The 22,954-nt window shown below is 37.8% G+C and overlaps 1 protein-coding gene across 1 annotated transcript; it reads left to right on the top strand.

Annotated features, from left to right (window-relative positions):
* The first annotated feature begins 3,472 nt into the window (after positions 1–3,472).
* LGI1 (leucine rich glioma inactivated 1) lies at positions 3,473–21,727 on the top strand. Its single transcript, XM_075935146.2, has 8 exons — positions 3,473–4,500; positions 4,853–4,924; positions 8,703–8,774; positions 8,870–8,941; positions 15,661–15,732; positions 17,919–18,088; positions 18,531–18,695; positions 20,204–21,727. The coding sequence occupies exons 1-8, from the start codon at positions 4,310–4,312 to the stop codon at positions 21,019–21,021; spliced, it is 1,632 nt and encodes a 543-aa protein (XP_075791261.1). The 5' UTR covers positions 3,473–4,309; the 3' UTR covers positions 21,022–21,727.
* The last annotated feature ends 1,227 nt before the right edge of the window (positions 21,728–22,954 follow it).

Raw genomic sequence — 22,954 nt, 5'->3', positions numbered from 1 at the left:
CATTTGCAAGTGCGGTATGCCTACATTACTGTCCTAGTTCGAATTAGGAGGGTAGTGTAGACATACCCTAAGAGAGGAGAAACTGCTTTTGTAGTTAGCTAGCCATTCACAGTCTTTGTTTAATCCTAAACTGATGGTATCACCTCATCCTCCCTGACTGAATTGACCTCGTTATCTCTAGCCTTACTCTTGATTGGTACTCTTTTCTTATGCCTGTATATTAATACCTGCCACTGGAATTTCCACTACATGCATCTGACAAAGTGGGTCTTTGCCCACGATAGCTTATGCTCCAATACATCTGTTAGTCTCTAGGGGTGTGTCTAGACTACATGCCTCCTTCGACGGAGGCATGTAGATTAGCGAGATCAGAAGAGGGAAATGAAGCCGCGATTAAAATAATCGCGGCTTCATTTAAATTTAAATGGCTGCCCCGATCTGCCGATCAGCTGTTTGTCGGCAGATCGGGGGAGTCTGGACGCGATGCCCCGACAAAGAAGCCTTTCTTCATCGACACAGGTAAGCCTCGTGAAACCAGGTTTACCTGTGTCGATGAAGAAAGGCTTCTTTGTCGGGGCATCGCGTCCAGACTCCCCCGATCTGCCAACAAACAGCTGATCGGCAGATCGGGGCAGCCATTTAAATTTAAATGAAGCCACGATTATTTTAATCGCGGCTTCATTTCCCTCTTCCGATCTCGCTAATCTACATGCCTCCGTCGAAGGAGGCATGTAGTCTAGACACACCCTAAGGTGCCACAGGACTTATCGTCGCTTTTGCAAATTCAGACTAACACGGCTACCCTTCTGATATATCTGTTACAGGCATCTGATATGCTAGTAGCAGCCCTGCAACCTACTGTGTATAAGACAGTTTCTTTTGGCCATATATGCAGGCTCTGGTCTTGTGTGGCAGATATCCTATCCTATAGGTCACTCCAGAACCCACCCCACCCCTAGCTTCAGAGGGTCTCTTATCCTGCCTTCCTAACTTGACCCCACCACCTTGTGCTCCCCAGGCCAATGTCTTATCCTGGGTTTTCCATTCTTAGGATCTCACAGCTACAATACCTCATAAACTTTGAAGACATCCAAACAAAAAATAAGTACAGGAAATACAGCTCTATGTGACTGTTATATTTCTTTTCTTTAGATCCCTAAATAGATGCATGCTTTGTAATTCAAACTGAGTTTTATATAAAACACAGAACTCCTGAAAGATGCTTACCAGAATTTGTTTTTATTTCCACTAGGTTTCGCATAGCCCACAACAATGGTTTCACATGCAGCCCTATCCAAATGTTATTTTGCAATCTGTCTCCACAATATGAATGAAGAAAACTTTTTCCTGAGGACTCCAGTATAGTGCATCTTGTACTCATCTCCTGCTGCCACTTTTTGCCTTCTTGTTTACCTTCTCTTTTCTTTCTGTCATATTCCAGGGTTGGGAAGATTCTCCTTTCTTTTGTTTTAAAGGCTTTGATGTAGTGAGCTGGCATCATCTTTGGTATACTTTAGTTCAGTGGTTCTTCAGCTTCATTGCACTGCAACCTCCTTCCGACAACAAAAAATTACTACAAAACCCCAAGACAGGGAACCAAAGACTGAGCCCACCTGAGCTACACTACCCTGAGTCGCAGGGCCGGATTAAGGGGGAGGCTAGCCAGACAGCTGCCCGGGGCGCCAACCTACGGGGAGGCCTGATGGCAGCTGTAAGGGCCGCTGCACGCCCGGGGCTGGGGGCCAGGCGGCGCCCCTTAGAGCTGCAATTAGGCACCACATGCATGATTGAAGCTGTAAGGTGCGCAGCGCGCCGGGGGGGGCAGAGCCGCGCATGCGCTGTGTGCCTGGAGGTGGAGCCGTGCATGCGTTGTGCGCCCGCTGCCCTGGGTACAGGAATGGCTCGAGCCGGCCCTGCTGGGTAGGGTACCTAAGTCCAAGGGTTTCAGCCCCAGGCAGAGGGCCTTTGACCTGAGCCCTCTGTCGACTCTGGGTGGTGAGGCTTAGCCTTTGGCCTTGGGCCCCAGCAAGTCTAAGTCAGCCCTGGGGACTCATTAAAATGAGATTGTGTGATCCACATTGGGGTCCCAAATCACAGTCCAAGAATTGCTGTTTTAGTTCCATTAATGGAATCTTCAGTGGACAGTAAAAGACTGCCAAGGAATTGTACTAGGAACAAAACTAACCCAGTGACTTTGCCATAACCATTTGTCTGTCTATATGAGGTGTCAGTGCATCGTAACTTAGAGCTCATAGAGTGCTTTGCATCAATGCACACTGGGAAATTTTTAATGCACAGCAGCAGAGTCCATATGGACAATTAATGCATGACACACTGGAACACTGAAGATTTATACCCCAGTTTACTGGGCACTAACTCACTGTATAAACAATCCCTAAGGTCCAGACTAACAAGAAGTGTCACTTGAAAGACACTTGAAAAGCTCAATCTGTTTTGTTTATCAAAAAGAAAATCAAGATATGGCTGTACTTTCAGGGGGCAAGAACACGTAATATTAAAGGCATGTTTAAATTTCCAGAGGAAGACACAACAAAAACCAAAAGCTGGAAATTAAAGTCAGACAAATTCAGATTAGAAATAAGGCAGAAAGTTTAACTCTGAGACTATTTAACCATTTAACCAACTACCAAGCTGAAATCTTTCAAATCAAAACTGGGTGTTCTGAAAGATATACTTTAGTAGTGAAACGCAAGTTATAAGGTAACTTGAGTTAAATTCCAAGCACTGTGCTAACAGGAGGCCAGATTAGATAATCTAATATATCCCCACAGGCCTTAAAATCTGACTCTTATATGCCAGAAATAATCTTGAAACTCAGTTATGTACATAGCCAGTCTCCCAACCTTGGTTGCCTAGGCAACCAGGACTGTATTAAACTCTCCACTTTTCTTTCTCAAGAAAAGTTCATTGTGACTCAGTTTTCTAATCTGTAAAACGGGGAGGACATTTACATCAGATGGGCGTGATAAAGTTAAATGCATTAATGTTTGCAATATTCTTTGAGATCTTCAAATTAGATGTGCTAAGTAAAGTGCAAAATATGGCCATGAAATATGTCTTTCTAAATATTTTATTTTGATTAGCTGTTTTACTATTCTATGTTTAATTTTAAAATTTAGTAAAATAGTAAATATAATTTATTGTAAGTTCTTTACAGCAAGGATAATTTCTTTCTATGTGTGTATAGTACAAAGCACAAAGGAAACTAATTTCAGTTGGGGGTTTTAGTTACTATTGTAATACTAACTGATAAATAATAATAAAAATGATAGGTACCAATCCTGCTCTCACTGAAATAAGATTCCTTCTTCATAGTGTTTGTAATGTTTTTAGATTCTTTAAACAACTAGTTTTCCCTTTTTCTTCCTAAAATGATTAAATCAGGCACTATCAAATACATTTCTAAATTGAACTTTATTGAATACTATGTATTTTGAACATTCATTGATGTATCTTATTTATTAGACATGCGAGACAGGTAAGGGTGGGTTTTTTTTAAATGCAGTGTGGCAAAAGCTTTTCATTATAGAATATTTTCTTAGAAAGGACAGTTAAAGGCTTTCTCTCATGCTCAGTAATATTTTCCATGTGTGCCTGTTTGTTTTTCAGTGAGACAACCATGTGCAATAAAGGTCAAGGATAGAAATTAATATAACAGTTTTTGTAGCAATGCTTTTGATGGTTTCACTATATTTCATTTTCCAATGGATATTGGCTTTTTTTTTTTTACTTTTTCTTTCGCTTGTAATATGTAAAGCACAATTCCCAAAGGTTTATGAGGTTGTAGGGATCCAGAAAAAGATGACTGTATCTCTGTATCTCCCCACACATGCACACTCCACCCCACACCCACTCACCCACCCACCAGCACAACATAATGCTGTACTATTTTTGGTAACAAGGAAGGGCCTCCCTATGAAAACAGAAAGCAGTGTATTTTCTCAGTTACATCAACTTGCAATCTAATGCTGTGTTGTGCTCAGTGTTTTTGTGGTGATGCAAGTCTTTTTTTTCCCTCCCTACAGCCGGTTGGATTTTCCCCATCTTACAGCACCTCGCAGGTCCCTTCTCTGAGCAGTACGTTGCCTGAGTGAGTAGAAACACAGAGATCAGCTGCAGGTTTTTCTATCTTCAAAAACAGATACAGAGGGAAAGGGAAAAGGGTTGGAAAAGGAGAGACAAATATTGACTTGGCCTTATAGAAAGACATCCAGCGACCGAATAAAGAAGCCCTGTTCATGTTTTGGGATATTCTTTCAACTGGCTGGAACCAGAGTGGATCAAAAGAATGGGAAATGCCAGCAGACCCTTTAGAAGAATTGCTTATTTCCTATGCCTTTTATCTGTGCTTTTGCTGACTGAAGGGAAGAAATCAGTGAAGCCAAAATGTCCTGCCTGGTGTACTTGTACCAAAGATAATGCTTTATGTGAAAATGCCAGATCTATTCCAACCAACGTTCCGCCTGATGTTATCTCACTGTAAGGGCTGTAAGCATTTGGTTATTTAATTTATTATTTAAAATGAACTATTATGTTTGGTGTTTTCAGCACAGATTGAATGATGCTTGCAGTAGGGAATATACTTTCCACATTCAAAATCATCAGATAAAATATTGAAATTGTGTTGCATCCCTGAATCCTCATTTTTACATCTCCTTCTTGTATACATGTATGTTTTCTGCCTTTATCTGCATTATGTGAAACCTGTAAGAGATTTGTTTTTATTGCTAATTAATAGTAGCTTTGTAAAGAAATTATAGTGATTCACAGATCAGGGTTGTAATGATGAATATTTGAGATCACATTAACATATTTTTTCCCTTCTTTCCAGATCCTTTGTGAGATCTGCTTTTACTAAAATCCCAGAAGGGAGTTTTTTGCTCACACCGTCTCTGCAGCTTCTGTGAGAAATATTTATATAATATAATTATTTGTTATGAAACATATCTATCCATAAACAGTACAGTAAGGGGCTGAATACTCATTTTATAAGAAATAGTTAATACACAAACAGTTAGACTTTGAAGTAAAGGTAATTTTGACAATGGCATATGTTTAAGGAGATAGGGGTGTTAAACTGTATGTACTTATTTGGTGGTTTGCGGTTTTATTAATTATTAATTATTACTATTATTTGCTGTCAGTGGTACTTCAAATAGATTAAATTCTGAAGATTACTTTCTTTGATGACAGATATGTATTGTACTCTAATGGGTATTACTGAGGGGGTCTGAGCATTACAACAAGTATGCCTTTTTGTTTTCTGAAATCTTAGATCCTGATCCCCTTGACAAGATGTTCAGGACATCTCAGGATCAAGCCCTTCATTTCAATGGGATGAATCCTGAAGTCCTTACTCAGGAAAAACTACCATTAATTTCAGTGGAAGTGTAGACACTAAAGTAGGAGAATTACCTGAGTAAAGATGAATTTGGCCCATCATTTGTTATTTTGCATTCTTTAAGATAGTGATATTTATGAAAATTGTAATTTCTTAAGCAGTCATTAAAAATTAAACACTATGGCAGTGTATGCACTGAATAGAACACTGGAGTATTGTGAGATATCTAGATTCATTTGTGTATAAAAATTTACAGATTCTCCAGAGAAATGGCTCTCTAGAAAACTGGAAAGGGTGGTTATATAATCACTAGCCTTATAAAGATATAGGAGACATAAACTTAAACTGTTTGTATTGGGTTTGCTATCAGTTTGAGATGTATCCAAATTTGTTTCAGAAACCTGACAAAGAGAGGTTTTTTTCAGACTGTCCAAAAATGAAACAGGCCACCTGTGTATGACTGATTTCATATGTGTAGCAGATATGCTCTGAAGTGAAATGTTGATGTATAAGAGCACTAAGGCTGTTACATTAAACTATTGGTGCTTTGGTAGCTGAAGCCATGACTCAAACTGTGCTTTTCTACCTCAAGTGGAGCTGATAAGGAGGTGCAGGCAACTGTACAATTTTGGATACAGGGTAAATAGGTAAATGTAGTTACTATGACAACCTGAATGCATTGTGCCTTATGCCCTATAATATTTTCCGAAGTGGTCACAGATCGCAAAAGGGACAAAACCCACATGACTTCTAATCTGGGCCTTCCAAGAGAGAAAAAAAGAAGTAGCTGAATTTGTATTATATTGCTTATGTGTCAGTAAAGTGAAAAGGACATCATAACCCTCCTTCTGGGCCATGACATGCCACCTACATTTACCAATCCTATTTCTAGCATGGGCCATAGAATAGGTTAAATAGAGAAGATCGGGAGCTCCTTGGAGCAAGGGTCATTTTTTGTTCTGTATACGTCTACATTGGCCCCTTTTCTGGAAGGGGCATGTTAATTTCACGAGTCGTAATAGGGAAATCCACGGGGGATTTAAATACCCCCCGCGGCATTTAAATAAAAATGTCCGCCGCTTTTTTCCGGCTTTTAGAAAAGCAGGAAAAGAACGTCTACACTGGCCCTGATCCTCCGGAAAAAGCACCCTTTTCCGGAGGATCTTCTTTGAAGTAGGAATAAGATCCTCCGGAAAAGGGCGCTTTTTCCGGAGAATCGGGGCCAGTGTAGACGCTCTTTTCCGGCTTTTCTAAAAGCCGGAAAAAAGCGGCGGACATTTTTATTTAAATGCCGCGGGGGATATTTAAATCCCCCGCGCATTTCCCTATTGCGATTTCAAAAATTACCATGCCCCTTCCGGAAAAGGGGCCAATGTAGACGTAGCCATATATTTGTACTGCAGCTAGAACAATAGGGTCCAGGTCTATGACCAGACCCTAGCATACTAAACGAACAAACAAACAAACAAATAAATACTTCAGATCATATTTCCATGATATACCATTCAACTTCAATAATACATGTTCCACATGTTGTTGCTAACAAAATGCTGCAACTTACCAAAACAGTTTTTGTTCCATTGTGGGCTTTGACAAGTAGTACGCTAAAACAATACAAACCATCCCCAGATTGCTCACTTAATAAATCAGTTTGTGATTGGCAACAAAACAACCTCAGCCCATTCCACATTTGGGAGAAAAGGAAGGAAAGAAAATGTAACTTCATATACATCCTCCTGCTCTGGCTGAGTTCAAGCAGCTTCTAAAAGATAGAACATAGTCAATGCCTCTAGAGGGCTCATAAACTATTTAAAGGGATGTAATACTATTCTTGTACACTACAAAAAGGTAAGATCATGATCAAATTAAAATTACCTTTAGAAAATACGTTAATAGTATATAAGTAAATATGAATTACGGACAGGCTATGATCAGATCTACCATGTGGGTCTCAAGAAGGATTTGGTCTCAAAAATTTGAGACCCGCGTGTCAGAAAATCTTTCCTATTACCACCATTCCTAAAATCTATGTCAAACTCTTTAACTGGAGAGAACATAACCTATAGTAGCAGAGCTGCTCAAAGAGAATAATTGAGCTGGAAATTATTTTTAATGCAGGATCCCAAAGAAGAAATTAACTTATTAGGATAAATATATTAACTCATGCTTGTAATTTTGAACATTTAAGTACCTCTGGATATTTTACTATAAGTCCATGTACCCTTGAAGTTCAGTTGATTGTAATTCCATTGAAGAAAGTGAAGTTTATCTTCATTGACAATCCTCAGGCATAGTTGGAGTGTGGCAATCCAAAATGGATTTTAAATGGCGAGGTGGAAACTTGTCTATTAACTATAAACAGGATGGAGCATTACTCAATTATATGAAAGATGAAAATATTTTATGGGAAAAATTAAATGTGGTGGCAGTATATTGGAGGACAGACCAAAAGAAAAAAATGTACATGTATAATGAAACCTGCACAATAAACCACCTCCAGTAGGCAAAATCCATTTTAAAATATGGTTCTACTCTGAACGCTAAGTTAAAATGGCTTTAAGGGAGTCCATATTCATTATATCCCAAATTACCTCATTTCACAAATTAAATATTTTTTCCTAACTGCCAGATCTGCAAACCCAACTTTGAATTTGAATGTCAAGCTAGGTACTTCTCCAACATCATCATCAAAAATAAAGGTTCTGCAGGACAATTCAGGTCTAGAGATACCCATGCACCTTTGTCTTCTTGGTATGGCTTTTTAGTGACACTTGTGCAGTCCTATTGCTTTCAAGGCATTTGCATAGGTATCGGAGGGCATGTCTACACTAGGGATTTATTTTGAAATAATGCCTCTTATTTCAAAATAACAAGCCTGTTATTTCATCCACAGTACCAAGCCTATTATTTCAAAATAAGGGGCTGGTTATTTCAGAATAATAACTCCTGCTTAAGCTTGTTTCTAAATAGTTATTTCAGGAGTTATTATTTCTAAATAAGTTATTTCAAAATAATTTCCCAGTTTAGACATGCCCTGATTGATCTGATAAACACATGCTTAAATCCTGCTGAACTCAATGGAGCTCCATCAGTTTACATCAGCTAACAATCTAGTCCTTAAACTAGAAAGCAAATCAGGTTTGCTTTCCTTAGGGTCATTGCCTATGGTTAGTTTCATATGATGCTATGTGTAAGCAGTGCACTTCAGACATATTATCTGCAACTCTTACTCAGACAAACCTTTGCTGTGGTCAGTGAGTGTTTGGTCTATACGTGAACTTCTGGATCATGGTCTAAAAAAGTATAAAAATCTAACTGTATTTTGTATTTCTCTGTGCAGGTTGTTTACATCAAACTCTTTTGATGTTATTAGTGATGATGCTTTCATGGGCCTTCCTCATCTAGAATATTTGTGAGTGGACAAAATGTTTCTTGAATTATGGACTAAGAGGAATTTCCAAGTTACAGGCATTGCTTTAATGAAAATGAATTTCTGACCCATTACAGGTTCATAGAGAACAACAGCATTAAGTCAATTTCAAGAAATACTTTTCGAGGACTTAAATCTTTAATTCACCTGTAAGTAAAGTGTTTTCTTGTATTTCTTAGTAACTTGAACAACTGTGGTTTAATTTAGCATTTGATATTATGTCATCATTGTTGTTTAAACTATGTCAATATTTATATTGCGGAGACCAGAAACAGCAAAAAACTTTCTTTCCCTCAGTCATCCTATCCTACCTTGTGTAGGAAGAATGATGAAGGAATGGTGCAGTTGGCTGCTTTCTCTTCTCTCCTGTACACTAATCAGAGAAGCAAGGATAGGACTATGATCTTGCTGTTCAAGAATAGTTTTAGAAAGACAATTAGCTAAACTACGAAAAGCTCAAATTTCATGTTAAATCCAGAAACAAAAATATAGAAGTAGAAACTGAAAGCATGCAAGCCTAGGAGAATATACTGACACCTGTAACATTTAACTGCAAATTTATGAACAATATTTGCAGAGACTGATCTATCAAAGCTAGCCTACTACGATGTTTAAATTAAAAGGTGTGTGGCATTTTCAGCCAGATTTTACAAACTATATGTATCCATATTAAAATAATTGTTTATAGAAAAAATGAAACTTCTTTTCAAAATATAGCACTTTCTTTTTTATATATAAAAATATATAGAAAATAAGATGATGCTTTATTATGTAGAATTTGCTGTCTATAAAGTCTAAATAACATTAATTGGCTAAAATGTCTGGAGTGTGACTAACATATACATGAAGCCCTATACTGATCATTTACATTCACAGGCATATATCTTGATGTATTTGTCATATGCAGGGGGAGTGTATTCTGACCTTTTGTCCTCAACATAATAGCCTCTAAAAGGAGTACAGGGTCACTTGGCTTTTTGTTTCAGATATGTTCAGACAAGGGGAAAGCACAATTTTACCTATATATGTTGATTGCACAAATAATTAATTCCATTTCACTCAATTCTGCACCATCTAACAAATACTTCACAGGCTACTATAGACCAGGTCCTCAGCTGGTGTACACTAAATTCGCTGTGACTATTCATATGTGTAGAGTTATTCACACACATAAATATTTGCGGGTCTAGGATGAGAGAGAGAAAAAGAGAGAGAGAGAGAGAGAGAGAGCCAGAGAGAGAGAGAGACATAAGATGTGTGATATATACAAAAAAATGTGTTTTATACTTACAAGTGTGATTATGTAATTAAAAAAGATAAATGGGATAAGATTGTTGATAACTTGAAAGGCCCCTATTCTGTAAATACTTATGAACATGAATAGCTTTACATGTAAAAATAATCCCATTATATTATTTATTTTATTAATTTATTTATTATGTGGCTGCTGCTATAGGTGTGCAAAATGTTTTTCCAACGTAGAAGAGCATACATACCATCCCTATTCCAAAAAGCACAAAATTTGAAAAATAATACCATGTCTTAACTGTTGTGCTGGCTTGTAGGGGGGACCTCTCAATAGTTTCCTAAGGGAAAGTATATGTAGGAGATAAAAGAATATTCTGAGCAGCCACTGTTCTCTGCATGTGGTTGCACACAGCACCTTGGGAGATGGGCTTATATATCATTCAGTTTCTTCACATGAAGAACTTATCTTCAATTCAATAGAAGCTGTTGTATTAATCTAAATGGAATATATGAGGGAAAAGGTGTTAACATAACCCAGTCATTGTTGAACATTAAACAGTGTTAAACAAGATTTAGGGTTTGGTATACAAAGACCCCAGGCTGCTTAGAGCCATGGCAAACACACCATTAAGAAAAATTAACCTTATATTAAAGAAAAGAAGGAAAATCAGGTCAAGCATTTAAATATAAATATGAAATAAGGTTTTCAATTTAACCTTCTTTGTTCCCTTTACCAGAGAAAGTTTTTTGAAGGAAAATGCCCTTTGTCAGACAGTCTTTTAGATGGTATCAAAGACAGTAATAATGGTTCTTCTGGGGAAAAGAGAAAAAACGTAGTTGAGATGGATTAGAACAGTTGTTGCTGTTGTTAAAATCCAATTTTGTTTCATCACAGGGCTGTTGGGATTCAGCTGGAGTTGGTAGAGGTGGCAAAGTCATCTCAATGTTGGGGAAGCAGGGGTTGGGAGAAGGGGTCTGATCAAGACATCTCTCTGAATTAAGTTGAAGAAGATCTGGGGTCTCAGAAAGTGGTTGGGGCAGCAACCATGATGGGAGCTCACTCCAGAAGCCAATTTGTCTCCATGAAGTCTAATTTTTTAAAGATCTACAAAGGGATTTATGGGTGAATTAGTGATCTTCCCTTATAATAGTTAATTCATGTAGAACAGCCTCTGCAGAACTACACCTGCTACAATCACCAAAAGAGATTGCACCTGAGGAAAGGAGTCATATTTCCCTGGGCTTCTGCAGCATTGGGATAAGTTCCATTACTAACTTTGCTCTTTTGAGGGGTCTTTTTGGAAAATATTTTAACTTACAAGCATTTACACTTCTCAAGAAGAACAAATAGGATACAACCACAGTCAAAATCAAACTGTAAAAGGTTAAAAATCACAGATCACAAGAGGAAAAGATCTAAAGAAAAGTTGATATAAAGAAAAATTGGATAAAGTGACTGAAACAAAATCAAAATAAAATCCTGAAACCTTAATGAGAAAGAAACAGATGCATTTTCTCATGCTTTGTGCTTCTAATTTTTAATGACCTTTTACTGTGCAAACCCAATTAAAAAACCATTCAATTGCTTGTAAAGAAACCAATTGCCACATTCGTAAATCTTTGAGATCTGAGTCATAGTGCCAATAAATGTTTTATTGATCTCAAGGGCCAAAAGAATTAAGAGGTGTTATAAACTCTTTCACTGCCGGTGACGTAGTGAGGGTGCTGTCCACTCTTGTGACCCTGGATCCCCTCTGGATTTGCATTCGCTGGTTGCTGAGTTTTGCTGTGTGTGACCCCTACCCGAGGGGTCACACACAGCAACCAGTGAATGCAAAACCAGAGAGGATCCAGGGCCACAAGAGTGGACAGCACCCTCACTACATCACACTGCCAAACACCAAAACAGTGGTACAAATGTTTGGGGAGTAGCAAGGGGTTTCTACAAAGACCCTGGTTTACTTAGTTTCTTTGACAAACATCCATATGCATGCCTTCTAAAGTGGGAAATGTGTTGATTAAACCACAAGAAAGAACAAGAAACAGCAACATTAAAATTTCAGAGTCACTTACTATATATACCAGCAACCTTTCTGTGATGAAAAAGGTCAATTTTACTCTCAGTCCCGATGTGTGAAGGGTATTAATTTCTCCTGTTTTTAACAGACGTACACAAGGTGGAGAAGAGACAGGATAGAAAAGGTGGGGGAAATATAGCTTTTGTTAATGTCCTTGGAACCAGTGTTCTGTTACAAATGGATGCTTTCAATTTGTGCGGCGACCACAACTGTTGCCCTTGTCACAGGCTCACATTCTTATCAAGATGTCATCTGGGTTGGCTCTTTTCTCCTTAGTCAAAGCAGGGCTGGATAACCCATTATCTAATTGTGCTGATACATGTAGTAAAAAATTTTCAGGATCCAGTGAATAACTGAGAGAGCTTAAACAAGAGGAAGGCCTCATGGCCTTCCTCTCAGAAAGAAACTCCTTTGGTCAGGCCTGCTTTTTTTGTCTTGGGGAAAGGAAGATGAGATGAGACATGTTGAGTCATGTTTAGATTTTTTTAAAGTATTTAAGACACACACACACCCCCAACCCAAAAAGGGGTGGAATGTAGGAAACATAGTGCATCCCCTCATTATTTTGTCTACCAAATAGTGTTAATGTCGGATACACTAATTTGAGTTCATTCATTTCCAGACCTGCATTTTCTTGTTTGGATTCACTCAGTCTCTCTTTCTGATTTTCTTGTGGCCGTTTATAATATTATTTATTGAAAATAACTTGATCTACTTCTCCTGGTTAATTCCCAAGCAAGCAAAAAGTTACAGGTTTAATTGTCACAACAGACTTTTGCGGACAGAATAACTTCTGGATCAGGTTCATAAACTATTGAGTGTGACCAGTTTAATCCCTGTTTGTACAATCCCTGTCCTTTGCTAGAATGTGTCTAAATACACAGACAGAATATAACAACTAGATTCTCTGAGGCACATTTCTCTTGAAAAAGAGCAAATACTAGTATAATGTAAACTACATCAAAGAGACTCATGGTAATTATGCATACTAATGAGTTCCATGAAGTGATGACATAATATGACCTATGTTCTGTACACTCCACCCATTTCCTTTTCATAAGCTAATTTTTGCATTACAGTAAAATTATCCAAACATCTGTGTTTTTTATTTATGAAAAGAACTCTGATACCTGTACTGTGTCCTCATTGAAGCATAGCCACATCTAGCATACACAATTTAAGAAAATTCATTTTGCAGAGTGGATTTTTTTTTTAAAGCATAGGAGTGGTACAATTGCATTTTTGACTCATTTAATACCATAACCCTAAACTGTAGAATATTTTAGTTCAGAAAAAAACTTTAAACTATGTCTACACAGCAGTTATTCCGAAATAACATAGTCCATGTCTATGCTATAAGAAGTTATTTTGACATGTCAAAATAATGTCAAGCTGGAGAACTTCTTACTCCGACTCCTGTAACCCTCATTTTACTAGGAGTAAGGGAAGTTGGAGGAAGAGTGCTCCTTTTTGGACTTCCTGCTGTATAGATAGCACCAAAAGCCAAAATAAGCTATTTCAACTTAAGCTACGCAATTGACAGCTCAAGATGTGTAGCTTATTTTGGATTTAGCCCTGCTGTGTAGACATGTCCTAATATACAAGATGAAACAAAAGACAGAACTATGCAGCACTTTAAAGACTAACAAGATGGTTTATTAGGTGATGAGCTTACGTGGGCCAGACCCACTTCCTCAAAACAAGTTGTGGAAGAAAATTGGCATGACCATATATACCAAAGAGATACATTAAAAAAAATGTGAACACATATAAAATTGACAAATCAGATTTTAGAGCAGAGGGGAAGCGTGGGACGGGGGGGGGGGGGGTTAGTGTTTATGAGATAATGATATTAGGGGTGATAATTGGGGAAGCTACCTTTGTAATGGGTAAGGTAGTTAGCATCTTTGTTAAGGCCTTAATAAAGGCCTACAGGGCCGCAGAGGAGGGGCGAACTCCATCCAATAGGCGCACTTGCCCTCTCCCCTCCCCCGTTCAGTGTGGGGTGGGCAGACCCCGTCACAAGAGGTAATAAGATATTCTTATCCCTTTGTAATGATTCCTAACATTTTATTTGCCTCTGACTGCCACTGCACACTGAGTGGATGTTTTCAGAGAATTATCCACAATGATTCCAAGATCTCTCTCGAGTAGTTGTAGCTAAATTAGTCCAAATAATATTGTATGTATAGTTGGGATAATGTTTTCCAATGTGCACTACTTTACATTTATCAACATTAAATTTCATTTGCCATTTTGTTGCCCAATCACTTAGTTTGGTGAGATCTTTTTGAAGCCCTTCACAGTTTGCTTTGGTCTTAACTGTCTTGAGCAGTTGGGTATCATCTGCAAATTTTGCTACATCACTGTTTACCTCTTTTTCTAGATCATTTATAAATACATTGAATAGGATTGGTCCCAGGACAGACCCATTGGAGACCCCACTAGTTACCTCCCTCCACTCTGAAAACTTGCCATTTATTGCAACCCTTTTTTCCCTGTCTTTTAACCAATTATCAGTCCATGAAAGGACCTTACCTCTTATCCCATGACAGCTTAATTATGAGCCTTTGGTGAGGGACCTTGTCAAAGGCTTTCTGGGAATCTAAGTACACTATATCCACTGGATCCCTCTTGTCCACATATTTTTTGATCCCCTCAAAGAACTCTAGTAGATAGGAAGGTATGATTTCCTTTTACAGAAACCATGTTGACTTTCCCCCAACAAATTATGTTTATCTATGTGTCTGACCATTTTATTCTTTACTATAGTTTTAACTAATTTGCCCAGTACTGACATTAGACTTACTCATCTGTAATTGCCAGGATCACCTCTAAAGCCCTTTTTAAATATTGGTGTGACGTTACCTGATGAAAACTTAATGAAATAATTATTTTTGAAGTATGTTCACATCTTCTATCCTTTTTTATCAATTGAGACTGTTGGATACTCTCTTCGTTTAATTTTCTTGACAATCAAAGCCACAGTATTGTCATTTTTTGTTGGAAAGATAATTTTTTTAACCCTTACTAATCCAAGCAAGAAAACTTTTGGGCTTAACTTGATATTGACCTCCAATTTCCGTTTTTATAAATGTATTGACTCCCAAAAATGTTAATTACTTGATATTTTCAGAAGCCATGAACCAGTGACAGCTAGCTACAGTATCAAGAATCCAGTGTTTAAGATAGATTGAAGTTCCTAGAAAGTGGACATGGAGGCAGGACACTGCAATATTATGAAAACAAACTAGCTATCCAGAAAGGAAGACATTTGTGTGTCCAGTCAGGATTAATCATTTTAAAATAATGGTGTTGGCAAAATACCAGTGGTGAACACATTTTCTACCATCCTGAGTGAAGTACTGTAAATGCTACAAGAATTTTGAAAAGCAAGAGAGGTACAAAGTAAATGACTTATTCTTCAAAGTAATCTTGTAGAATTAAGTGCTGAAGTACATTATTATTCTTTACCCATAAAAAACAATATTGCATTTTATAGAAATGTATTATCCGATGAGCTGATATATTTTCTTTTACAGGAGTCTTGCAAACAATAATCTCCAAACACTTCCAAAAGACATATTCAAAGGACTGGATTCTTTAACAAATGTGTAAGCAAATATAAATTTCTTATTTTCATATATTATGGTTAGAAAAACAGGCCATTGCTTAATGGTAATGCCTGAAAGATATTGTAAATTACTTGGTTTACAATTGTGGTTACATTAATTTTCACCTTTCTTTTAACTTCTTTAGTGATATAAAATAAACAAGATAAACTTAGTAACAGGACACACTTAGGATCCAGTAGACATTCAGTCCAGTGAACAGTGCACAGGGGGAAGTGTCTTATCACATTAGTGGGTGGATGCAGTAGAAGCAGATGTGGGTTTGATTTATGCTTATTGTTGTCAATATTGTATAGGTGTTATGTATTATATATATTTAATAATAAAAAGTCTTCATTGTCATAATTCCAATACAATGACACTTATATATGGCCTTTGAAATAAGAAGACACATCATTTGGAATACATGACATGAAAGTAGGAAAAAGGATACTTGATGAGAATGAGAACATTTTAGGTTCCCAATATAGTCTAAGAGTAGGCTATATTTAAATGCAATGATCATTTTAAATCTCAGTACAAGTATTTTACCCCCGACTAACTCAAATTGCAACCAAAACAAAATATAAATTAGTTTTAAATTTGAAAATTGTAAACCAAAGTATCTTAAACACATGCAAAAGTACAAGATATATTTTGAATGATATAGTAGGACTGAATCTTCGCTGGAGGAGTCCTGTGAGAGACAATGTGCAAAATTCTGGCTTCCCCCGGTACATTAATAGATATGTAGTGTTCCCTGCAGCAATAAGTTCTGGAGCTGGCCCAACAGCACTCCATGGGTACTTGGGGGGTAGTCAAGGGAGTGGACTGCTACTCTTCCCTCTCTATGCCTTCTAGAATTTGGCAACACACAGCATGGGGTTTTGTACTGCTTCTGATCACAGCAGTTCTGCAATACTCCAGTACAGTTCTTCATCCACACTCCCAGTATTCCCCGAGGCATTCTTCAAAATTATGCCAAGAATATGCAGATTGCATCAGAACATCACTAATCAGCCACTAAAGTTCCCCACAGACGCAGTGCTCGTCACAGGGACCCAATCCTGCAAGGCCTGTGATACCCTCTACATCATTGCTACTCAACTTTGGAAGTCCCGCGGGGGGCCATAGTGATACTCACATGCCAAGGGCCGCAACTTAAGTGTGGTTGCATATAACTGCAAATACATATGCAAATATATGCAAATAGCTTCTTTCACACTGATGGGCATGAATACAAAGATTAAGCCGCAGTGCTGGACCCAAACATGGCCAGTGTACGCCAGTCAGCGCCTCTCAGACTCTGCCCACAATGCTAGCAGCCAGCACTTCCTACAGTGCCCTAGCATTCCCAGTACCTCCTCCTCAGGGCTAGGAATGCCAACACCCTGTACTCATCTGTTCCAGCCAGCCTGTCCACTTGCATCTTTCAATGCTCACCCCTCCTGGGAGACGCCTCGCTGTTGTGGAGTGTGTTCCCACTGGAGGCCATATTCAAAAGATCCCACTCACAGGCCATGTGCTGAGCCCTGCGTAAATCCAAACTGCAGGCCGCAAACAAATAGGCCATGGGCCGCATATAGCTCGCAGGCTGCATGTTGAGTAGCCCTGCTCTACATAATGAGTGTTAAGGGTCTCAGAATCTTGTAAGAGGCACTCAGTATCTTGCAAATGCCATAGTTCAATCCAAAGGGAGTTAAACTTATGTCCTTTATGGCCTCTAATGAGTATGTCTAATTAAAGGAGAGAAGAAAAAGGGGTAACAGAGAAGAACTTTCCACTGATGACTATATTAGTCTATCATTTGTCATCTGCAATGTCCTTGTTGGGAAATGATAAACAATGAGAAGCAGAAAATCCCAAGATGTGGGCTAAAGAGTTGGATGGAATTTAAGTACCTGTAAATTTGGGGATATCAGCAGAGCAGATACTCCCATTAATCTTCAATTTCAATTTCTCTTGATATCTTAATTATCATTAAAATTATTTAAAACTGCAGGTAGTTTTAACAAACTGTACTGGTGCTTTTATTTGGTTGGGTTTTTTTTTAAATTTGTTCAGGACAAATTTGTTTAGGAAAGTCCAGCCTTCTCATAAGAGAAAGCAAGAAGCCCTGGTATTGTTGTCCTATGATATAAAAATCCAAGCTAATTCATCGTTTGAAGTGTGCAATTTGTGCTTTACAGGGATCTTAGAGGAAATGCCTTTAATTGTGACTGCAAACTGAAATGGTTAGTGGAATGGCTGGGTAGTACCAATGCAACAGTTGAAGACATTTATTGTGAAAGTCCACCAGAACATAAGAAGCGTAAAATCAATAGCCTCTCTCCAAAGGAATTTGATTGTATTATTACAGGTAATGTGTTCTAAATTATTTCATCTCATTACTTTAAAATCAAGGCTATATCTTCTAAATAAAGGCCCAATTCTTCAAGCAGTCTGCATATGGACCTCTCACTGAGTCAACAGGAATTCCTTGAAGAATACAAGGGCCTGATTCAGGAACTTTCTGGGGGGTCTGTTACTACAGTCTTTATTCAGACTCTTAATGGGAGATTTGCCTATGTAATAACTGCAGATTCAGGACCTATAACTGTAACAAGAAGCCCTTTTCAGTTGAGAAAGAATAAGCAGACTTTAAATTTCTGTCTTAATAGCAGGAAAACGAAACTACTTATTAAATGTATTCTTTCAAAATAAATGAGTATTAATTAACACATTACTTTAGTACAGTGAAAAAAATCCATAAGGAAAGAAATGTTCCCTTTAGTTATCAGATGTTATGTGCACTTTTGCAGAATTTGCTGTTTATGAATCCCTGCCATATCAGTCTCTGTCAGTAGATACTTTCTCATACATGAATGATGAGCATGTGGTTATTGCCCAGCCTTTTACTGGAAAATGCATCTTTCTTGAATGGGACCATGTAGAAGGGTCTTTCAGGAATTATGACAACATTACAGGTATGAACACCGCATGCCAAATAACATTACATTAACTGATCTAAATATTGTGCCCATCTATAAAAAGGGGAATAAGAACAACCCAGGAAATTATAGACCGGTCAGTTTAACGTCTGTCCCAAGGAAGATAATGGAGCAGGTAATTAAGGAAATAGTATGCAAACACTTGGAAAGTAATAAAGTGATAGGGAATAGCCAGCATGGGTTTGTGAAGAACAAGTCATGCCAAACTAATCTGATATCTTTCTTTGAAAAGATAACGAGCCTTGTGGATAAGGGAGAAGCGGTGGATGTCATATACCTAGACTTTAGTAAGGCATTTGATACGGTCTCGCATGATATTCTTATTGATAAACTAGGCAAATATAACTTAGATAGGGCCACGATAAGGTGGGTGCATAATTGGCTGGATAACCGTAGTCAGAGAGTTGTTGTTAACGGTTCTAAATCCTGCTGGAAAGGGATAACAAGTGGAGTTCCTCAAAGGTCTGTTTTGGGACCCGTACTATTCAATATCTTCATCAATGATGTAGATATTGGGATAGAGAGTACTCTTATTAAGTTTGCAGATGATACCAAACTGGGTGGGGTTGCGACTTCTTTGGAGGATAGAGACATAATTCAAAATGACCTTAGCAAGTTAGAGAAATGGTCAGAGGTAAACAGGATGAGGTTTAATAAAGAGAAATGCAAAGTGCTCCACTTAGGAAGGAACAATCAGTTCCATACATACAAGATGGGAAGCGACTGTCTAGGAAGGAGCATGGCGGAAAGGGATCTAGGGGTCATAGTGGACCACAAGTTGAATATGAGTCAACAGTGTGATGCTGTTGCAAAAAAAGCAAATATGATTCTAGGTTGTATCAACAGGTGTGTTGTAAGCAAAACTCGTGAAGTCATTCTGCCGCTCTATTCTGCACTAGTTAGGCCTCAGCTGGAGTACTGTGTCCAGTTCTGGGCGCCACATTTCAAGAAAGATGTGGAGAAATTGGAAAGGGTACAGAGAAGAGCGACAAGAATGATTAAAGGTTTAGAGAACATGACCTATGAAGCCAGGCTTCATGAACTGGGCTTGTTTAGTTTGGAAAAAAGAAGATTAAGGGGGGACATGATAGCGGTTTTCAAATATCTAAAAGGGTGTCACAAGGAGGAAGGAGAAAATTTGTTCCTCTTGGTTTCTGAGGACAGGACAAGGAGTAATGGGCTTAAAGTGCAGCAGGGGAAGTTTAGATTGGACATTAGGAAAAAATTCCTAACTGTCAGGGTGGTCAAATATTGGAATAAATTGCCAAGGGAGGTGGTGGAATCTCCCTGTCTGGAGATATTTAAGAACAGGTTAGATAGACATCTGTCAGGGATGGTGTAGACGGAGCTTGATCCTGCCTTGAGGGCGGGGGGCTGGACTCGATGACCTCTCGAGGTCCCTTCCAGTCCTATTATTCTATGATTCTATGATTCTATGATCTAAAAGGCAGTGCTAATATTGTCCTTTACCTTTTTTTTTTTAGGTACTTCAACTGTTGTGTGCAAGCCCATAATTATTGAGACTCAGCTGTATGTAATTGTTGCCCAACTCTTTGGTGGCTCCCATATATACAAGAGAGATATTTCTGCGAATAAGTTTATAAAAATTCAAGACATTGAAATTCTTAAAATCCGAAAACCCAATGACATTGAAACTTTCAGGATTGCAGAAGACTGGTATTTTGTTGTTGCAGACAGTTCAAAAGCTGGCTTTACCACAGTTTACAAATGGAATGGAAATGGCTTTTACTCCCATCAGTCTCTGCATGCGTGGTATAGAGATACTGATGTGGAGTATCTTGAAATTGCTGGAAAACCTCATTTAATTCTGTCTAGTAGTTCCCAAAGACCTGTCATATACCAATGGAACAAAGGAACAACTGAATTTGTTAAACGTCTCGATATCCAAGATATGGAAGATGTGTATGCAGTAAAACACTTCACAGTGAAAGAGGATGTGTACATTTGTTTAACAAGATTTATTGGTGATTCCAAAGTAATGAAATGGGGAGGGTCAGCATTTCTGGATTTACAAAGAATGCCATCCCGAGGATCAATGGTATTCCAGCCTCTTCAGATAAACAATTATCAATATGCCATTCTTGGAAGTGATTATTCTTTTACTCAAGTCTATTATTGGGATACTGAAAAAGCAAAATTTGTGAAGTTTCAAGAATTAAACATACAGGCACCAAGATCTTTCACACATGTTTCCATTGATAAACGAGATTTTCTCTTTGCTTCAAGTTTTAAGGGAACTACATTGATTTATAAACATGTCATAGTTGACTTAAGTGCATGACACTCATAATTCTAAGATTACATCAGACTTTCTACCATAAGTGGACAAAATGAACTAAATGCATGATGACTCTTATCCTACTTCCAGATGAATGCCTTTAAAAGTTGAGATTGCTAGAACAAAATATTACTAGTATCTTCATCTTTAATTGTCAAGTCTAGTGGTGTTGGAAGTTGCATTTTTTTAACAAAAGGAAATTAAATCATTAACTGCTCTTTGCATCCACAATATGTAAATATGTATGCAACTATATCTGTTGCTAGAAGTATTAAAATGTACTTTTCCATTTATTTATTCACCTGTTTGACAACTGCCAAATAAAATGTTTACATTTTCTGTCTTTCACATTCCAAATATAATTATTTACAGGTGATTATTTTTATTTGTGTATATATTATACACATATATAATAAACAACAAGGTGTATTGTACATGGCAGTGTTTTTGTTAGGTGTTTTTTTTAATATTATAAGCCACAAAAATAAAGCACAAGTGGTTTATACATATAAGCACACCCACAATACAGCATTATGCCCAAATCCAATAAGTGATCCTATGCAGACAGACACTTGCACTGATATGGAGCTTCAATAGCTTAAATGAGATTCGCATAGACATAAGTATGAATCCAATTTCAGGATGGAGCATTACTGGAAATCTTTGATTTTTGAATAAAGCTTGGCGAAATCAAAAGAATAAAGTCTTGTCAAGGCCTATCTGCTCCTTCTGTTGAAGAAGAACAAAACATGTTGTGTCAGGTGTGATAACACTGTTCTGTACAGTAAGAGAAAGCTAGCAGCACAACTTATTTTTCAGTTAGCATCTTTACTCTGTCTAAGGTTTTACAGACTATTTGCATGTTTTTTTGTAAATTTATCGCTGTCAGTTCTTTTTAGTGTATTTACAATTATTTAAACTTTTATAAGTTTCTCCATTCCTCTGAATATGGTTAACTGAAGATATTTTTCTGCTAGCCTGTGCTAAAGTTCAGGAAAATATATTGTCTAGAATCAGAGAGTTGTAAGTGTAGCAGGACAAACTCAAAGCATGTGTTAGCAGGTGCAATTCTACCTAATGTCAGCTGTTCTTAAATTACACCCTTCTGAATTTAACTTCAACATGTGTTTAAAGACCACAGATAATGTAGTCTTTTGTGTAACTATAACATGTATAGAATCTGAGACATTAATGCACAGATTTTATTGTTGAAGAATCACATATTAGTCACATTAGTGGCCCCCCAATGTTGGGACAAACTATACCAGGCCAGTCCTTCCTTGGGCTATTTCCACAGTAAAAGGAGCCATTCTGGTGGCTGGAGATCACTGGAGCATAAGGACACACCAGCCATATGTCTTCTATCACCCTTACCTTACTACACACATTACAGTGGCTTTATCCCATCCAAGAACCCCACCAAACTGAAGAGATCCTCCAGGGACCATATCTGCAAGTTTTAAGGAAGTTTTGTATGAGAAAAACTGCACAAAACTGCCCTAGCAATTCCTGGGCTCTGGTTTATATATCCCCTACCTTAAATGCAAATACTTAACTCTTATTAATATTAATTCCATGTAATTCTATTGACTTTGGGTTTTATGAATGGATAGTCAGCTGAACATGAGTTCCCTATAGGTTGTGTCTAGACTACAGGGCTTTTTTTAAAAAAAAATGCCCTTTTTTAAAAAAAACTTCACCTGCGTCTAGAGTGCTGCTGTGTTCTTTCAAAAGTAAATCAAAAGAATGCAGCAGTTTTCTCAACTTGTTTTAGGAGGAATAATGCCTTTTTTCTAAAATGCTCTTTCGAAAAAAGGCTCTATGTAATGCAAACTGCGCTTTTTCAAAAGAGAGCATCCAGACTACCTGGGTGCTCTGTTTCAAAAAACGGCTTGCTTTTTTAAAAGTACTGGTTGTAGTCTAGATGCTCTTTTTC

Source organism: Pelodiscus sinensis, chromosome 8, assembly GCF_052426305.1.
Source record: "Pelodiscus sinensis isolate ZL-2025 chromosome 8, ASM5242630v1, whole genome shotgun sequence".
Classification (NCBI taxonomy): domain Eukaryota; kingdom Metazoa; phylum Chordata; order Testudines; family Trionychidae; genus Pelodiscus; species Pelodiscus sinensis.
The sequence above is the reverse complement of the archived record's forward strand: the minus strand, read 5'-3'. Positions and strand labels throughout refer to the sequence as shown.

Excerpts from the sequence above, each read along its gene's own strand:
- LGI1 (XM_075935146.2), top strand. The coding sequence starts at position 4,310 with ATGGGAAATGCCAGCAGACCCTTTAGAAGAATTGCTTATTTCCTATGC. Across the intron at positions 15,733-17,918 it reads CTGGATTCTTTAACAAATGT|GGATCTTAGAGGAAATGCCT; the intron begins GTAAGCAAATAT and ends TGTGCTTTACAG. Across the intron at positions 18,696-20,203 it reads GAATTATGACAACATTACAG|GTACTTCAACTGTTGTGTGC; the intron begins GTATGAACACCG and ends TTTTTTTTTTAG.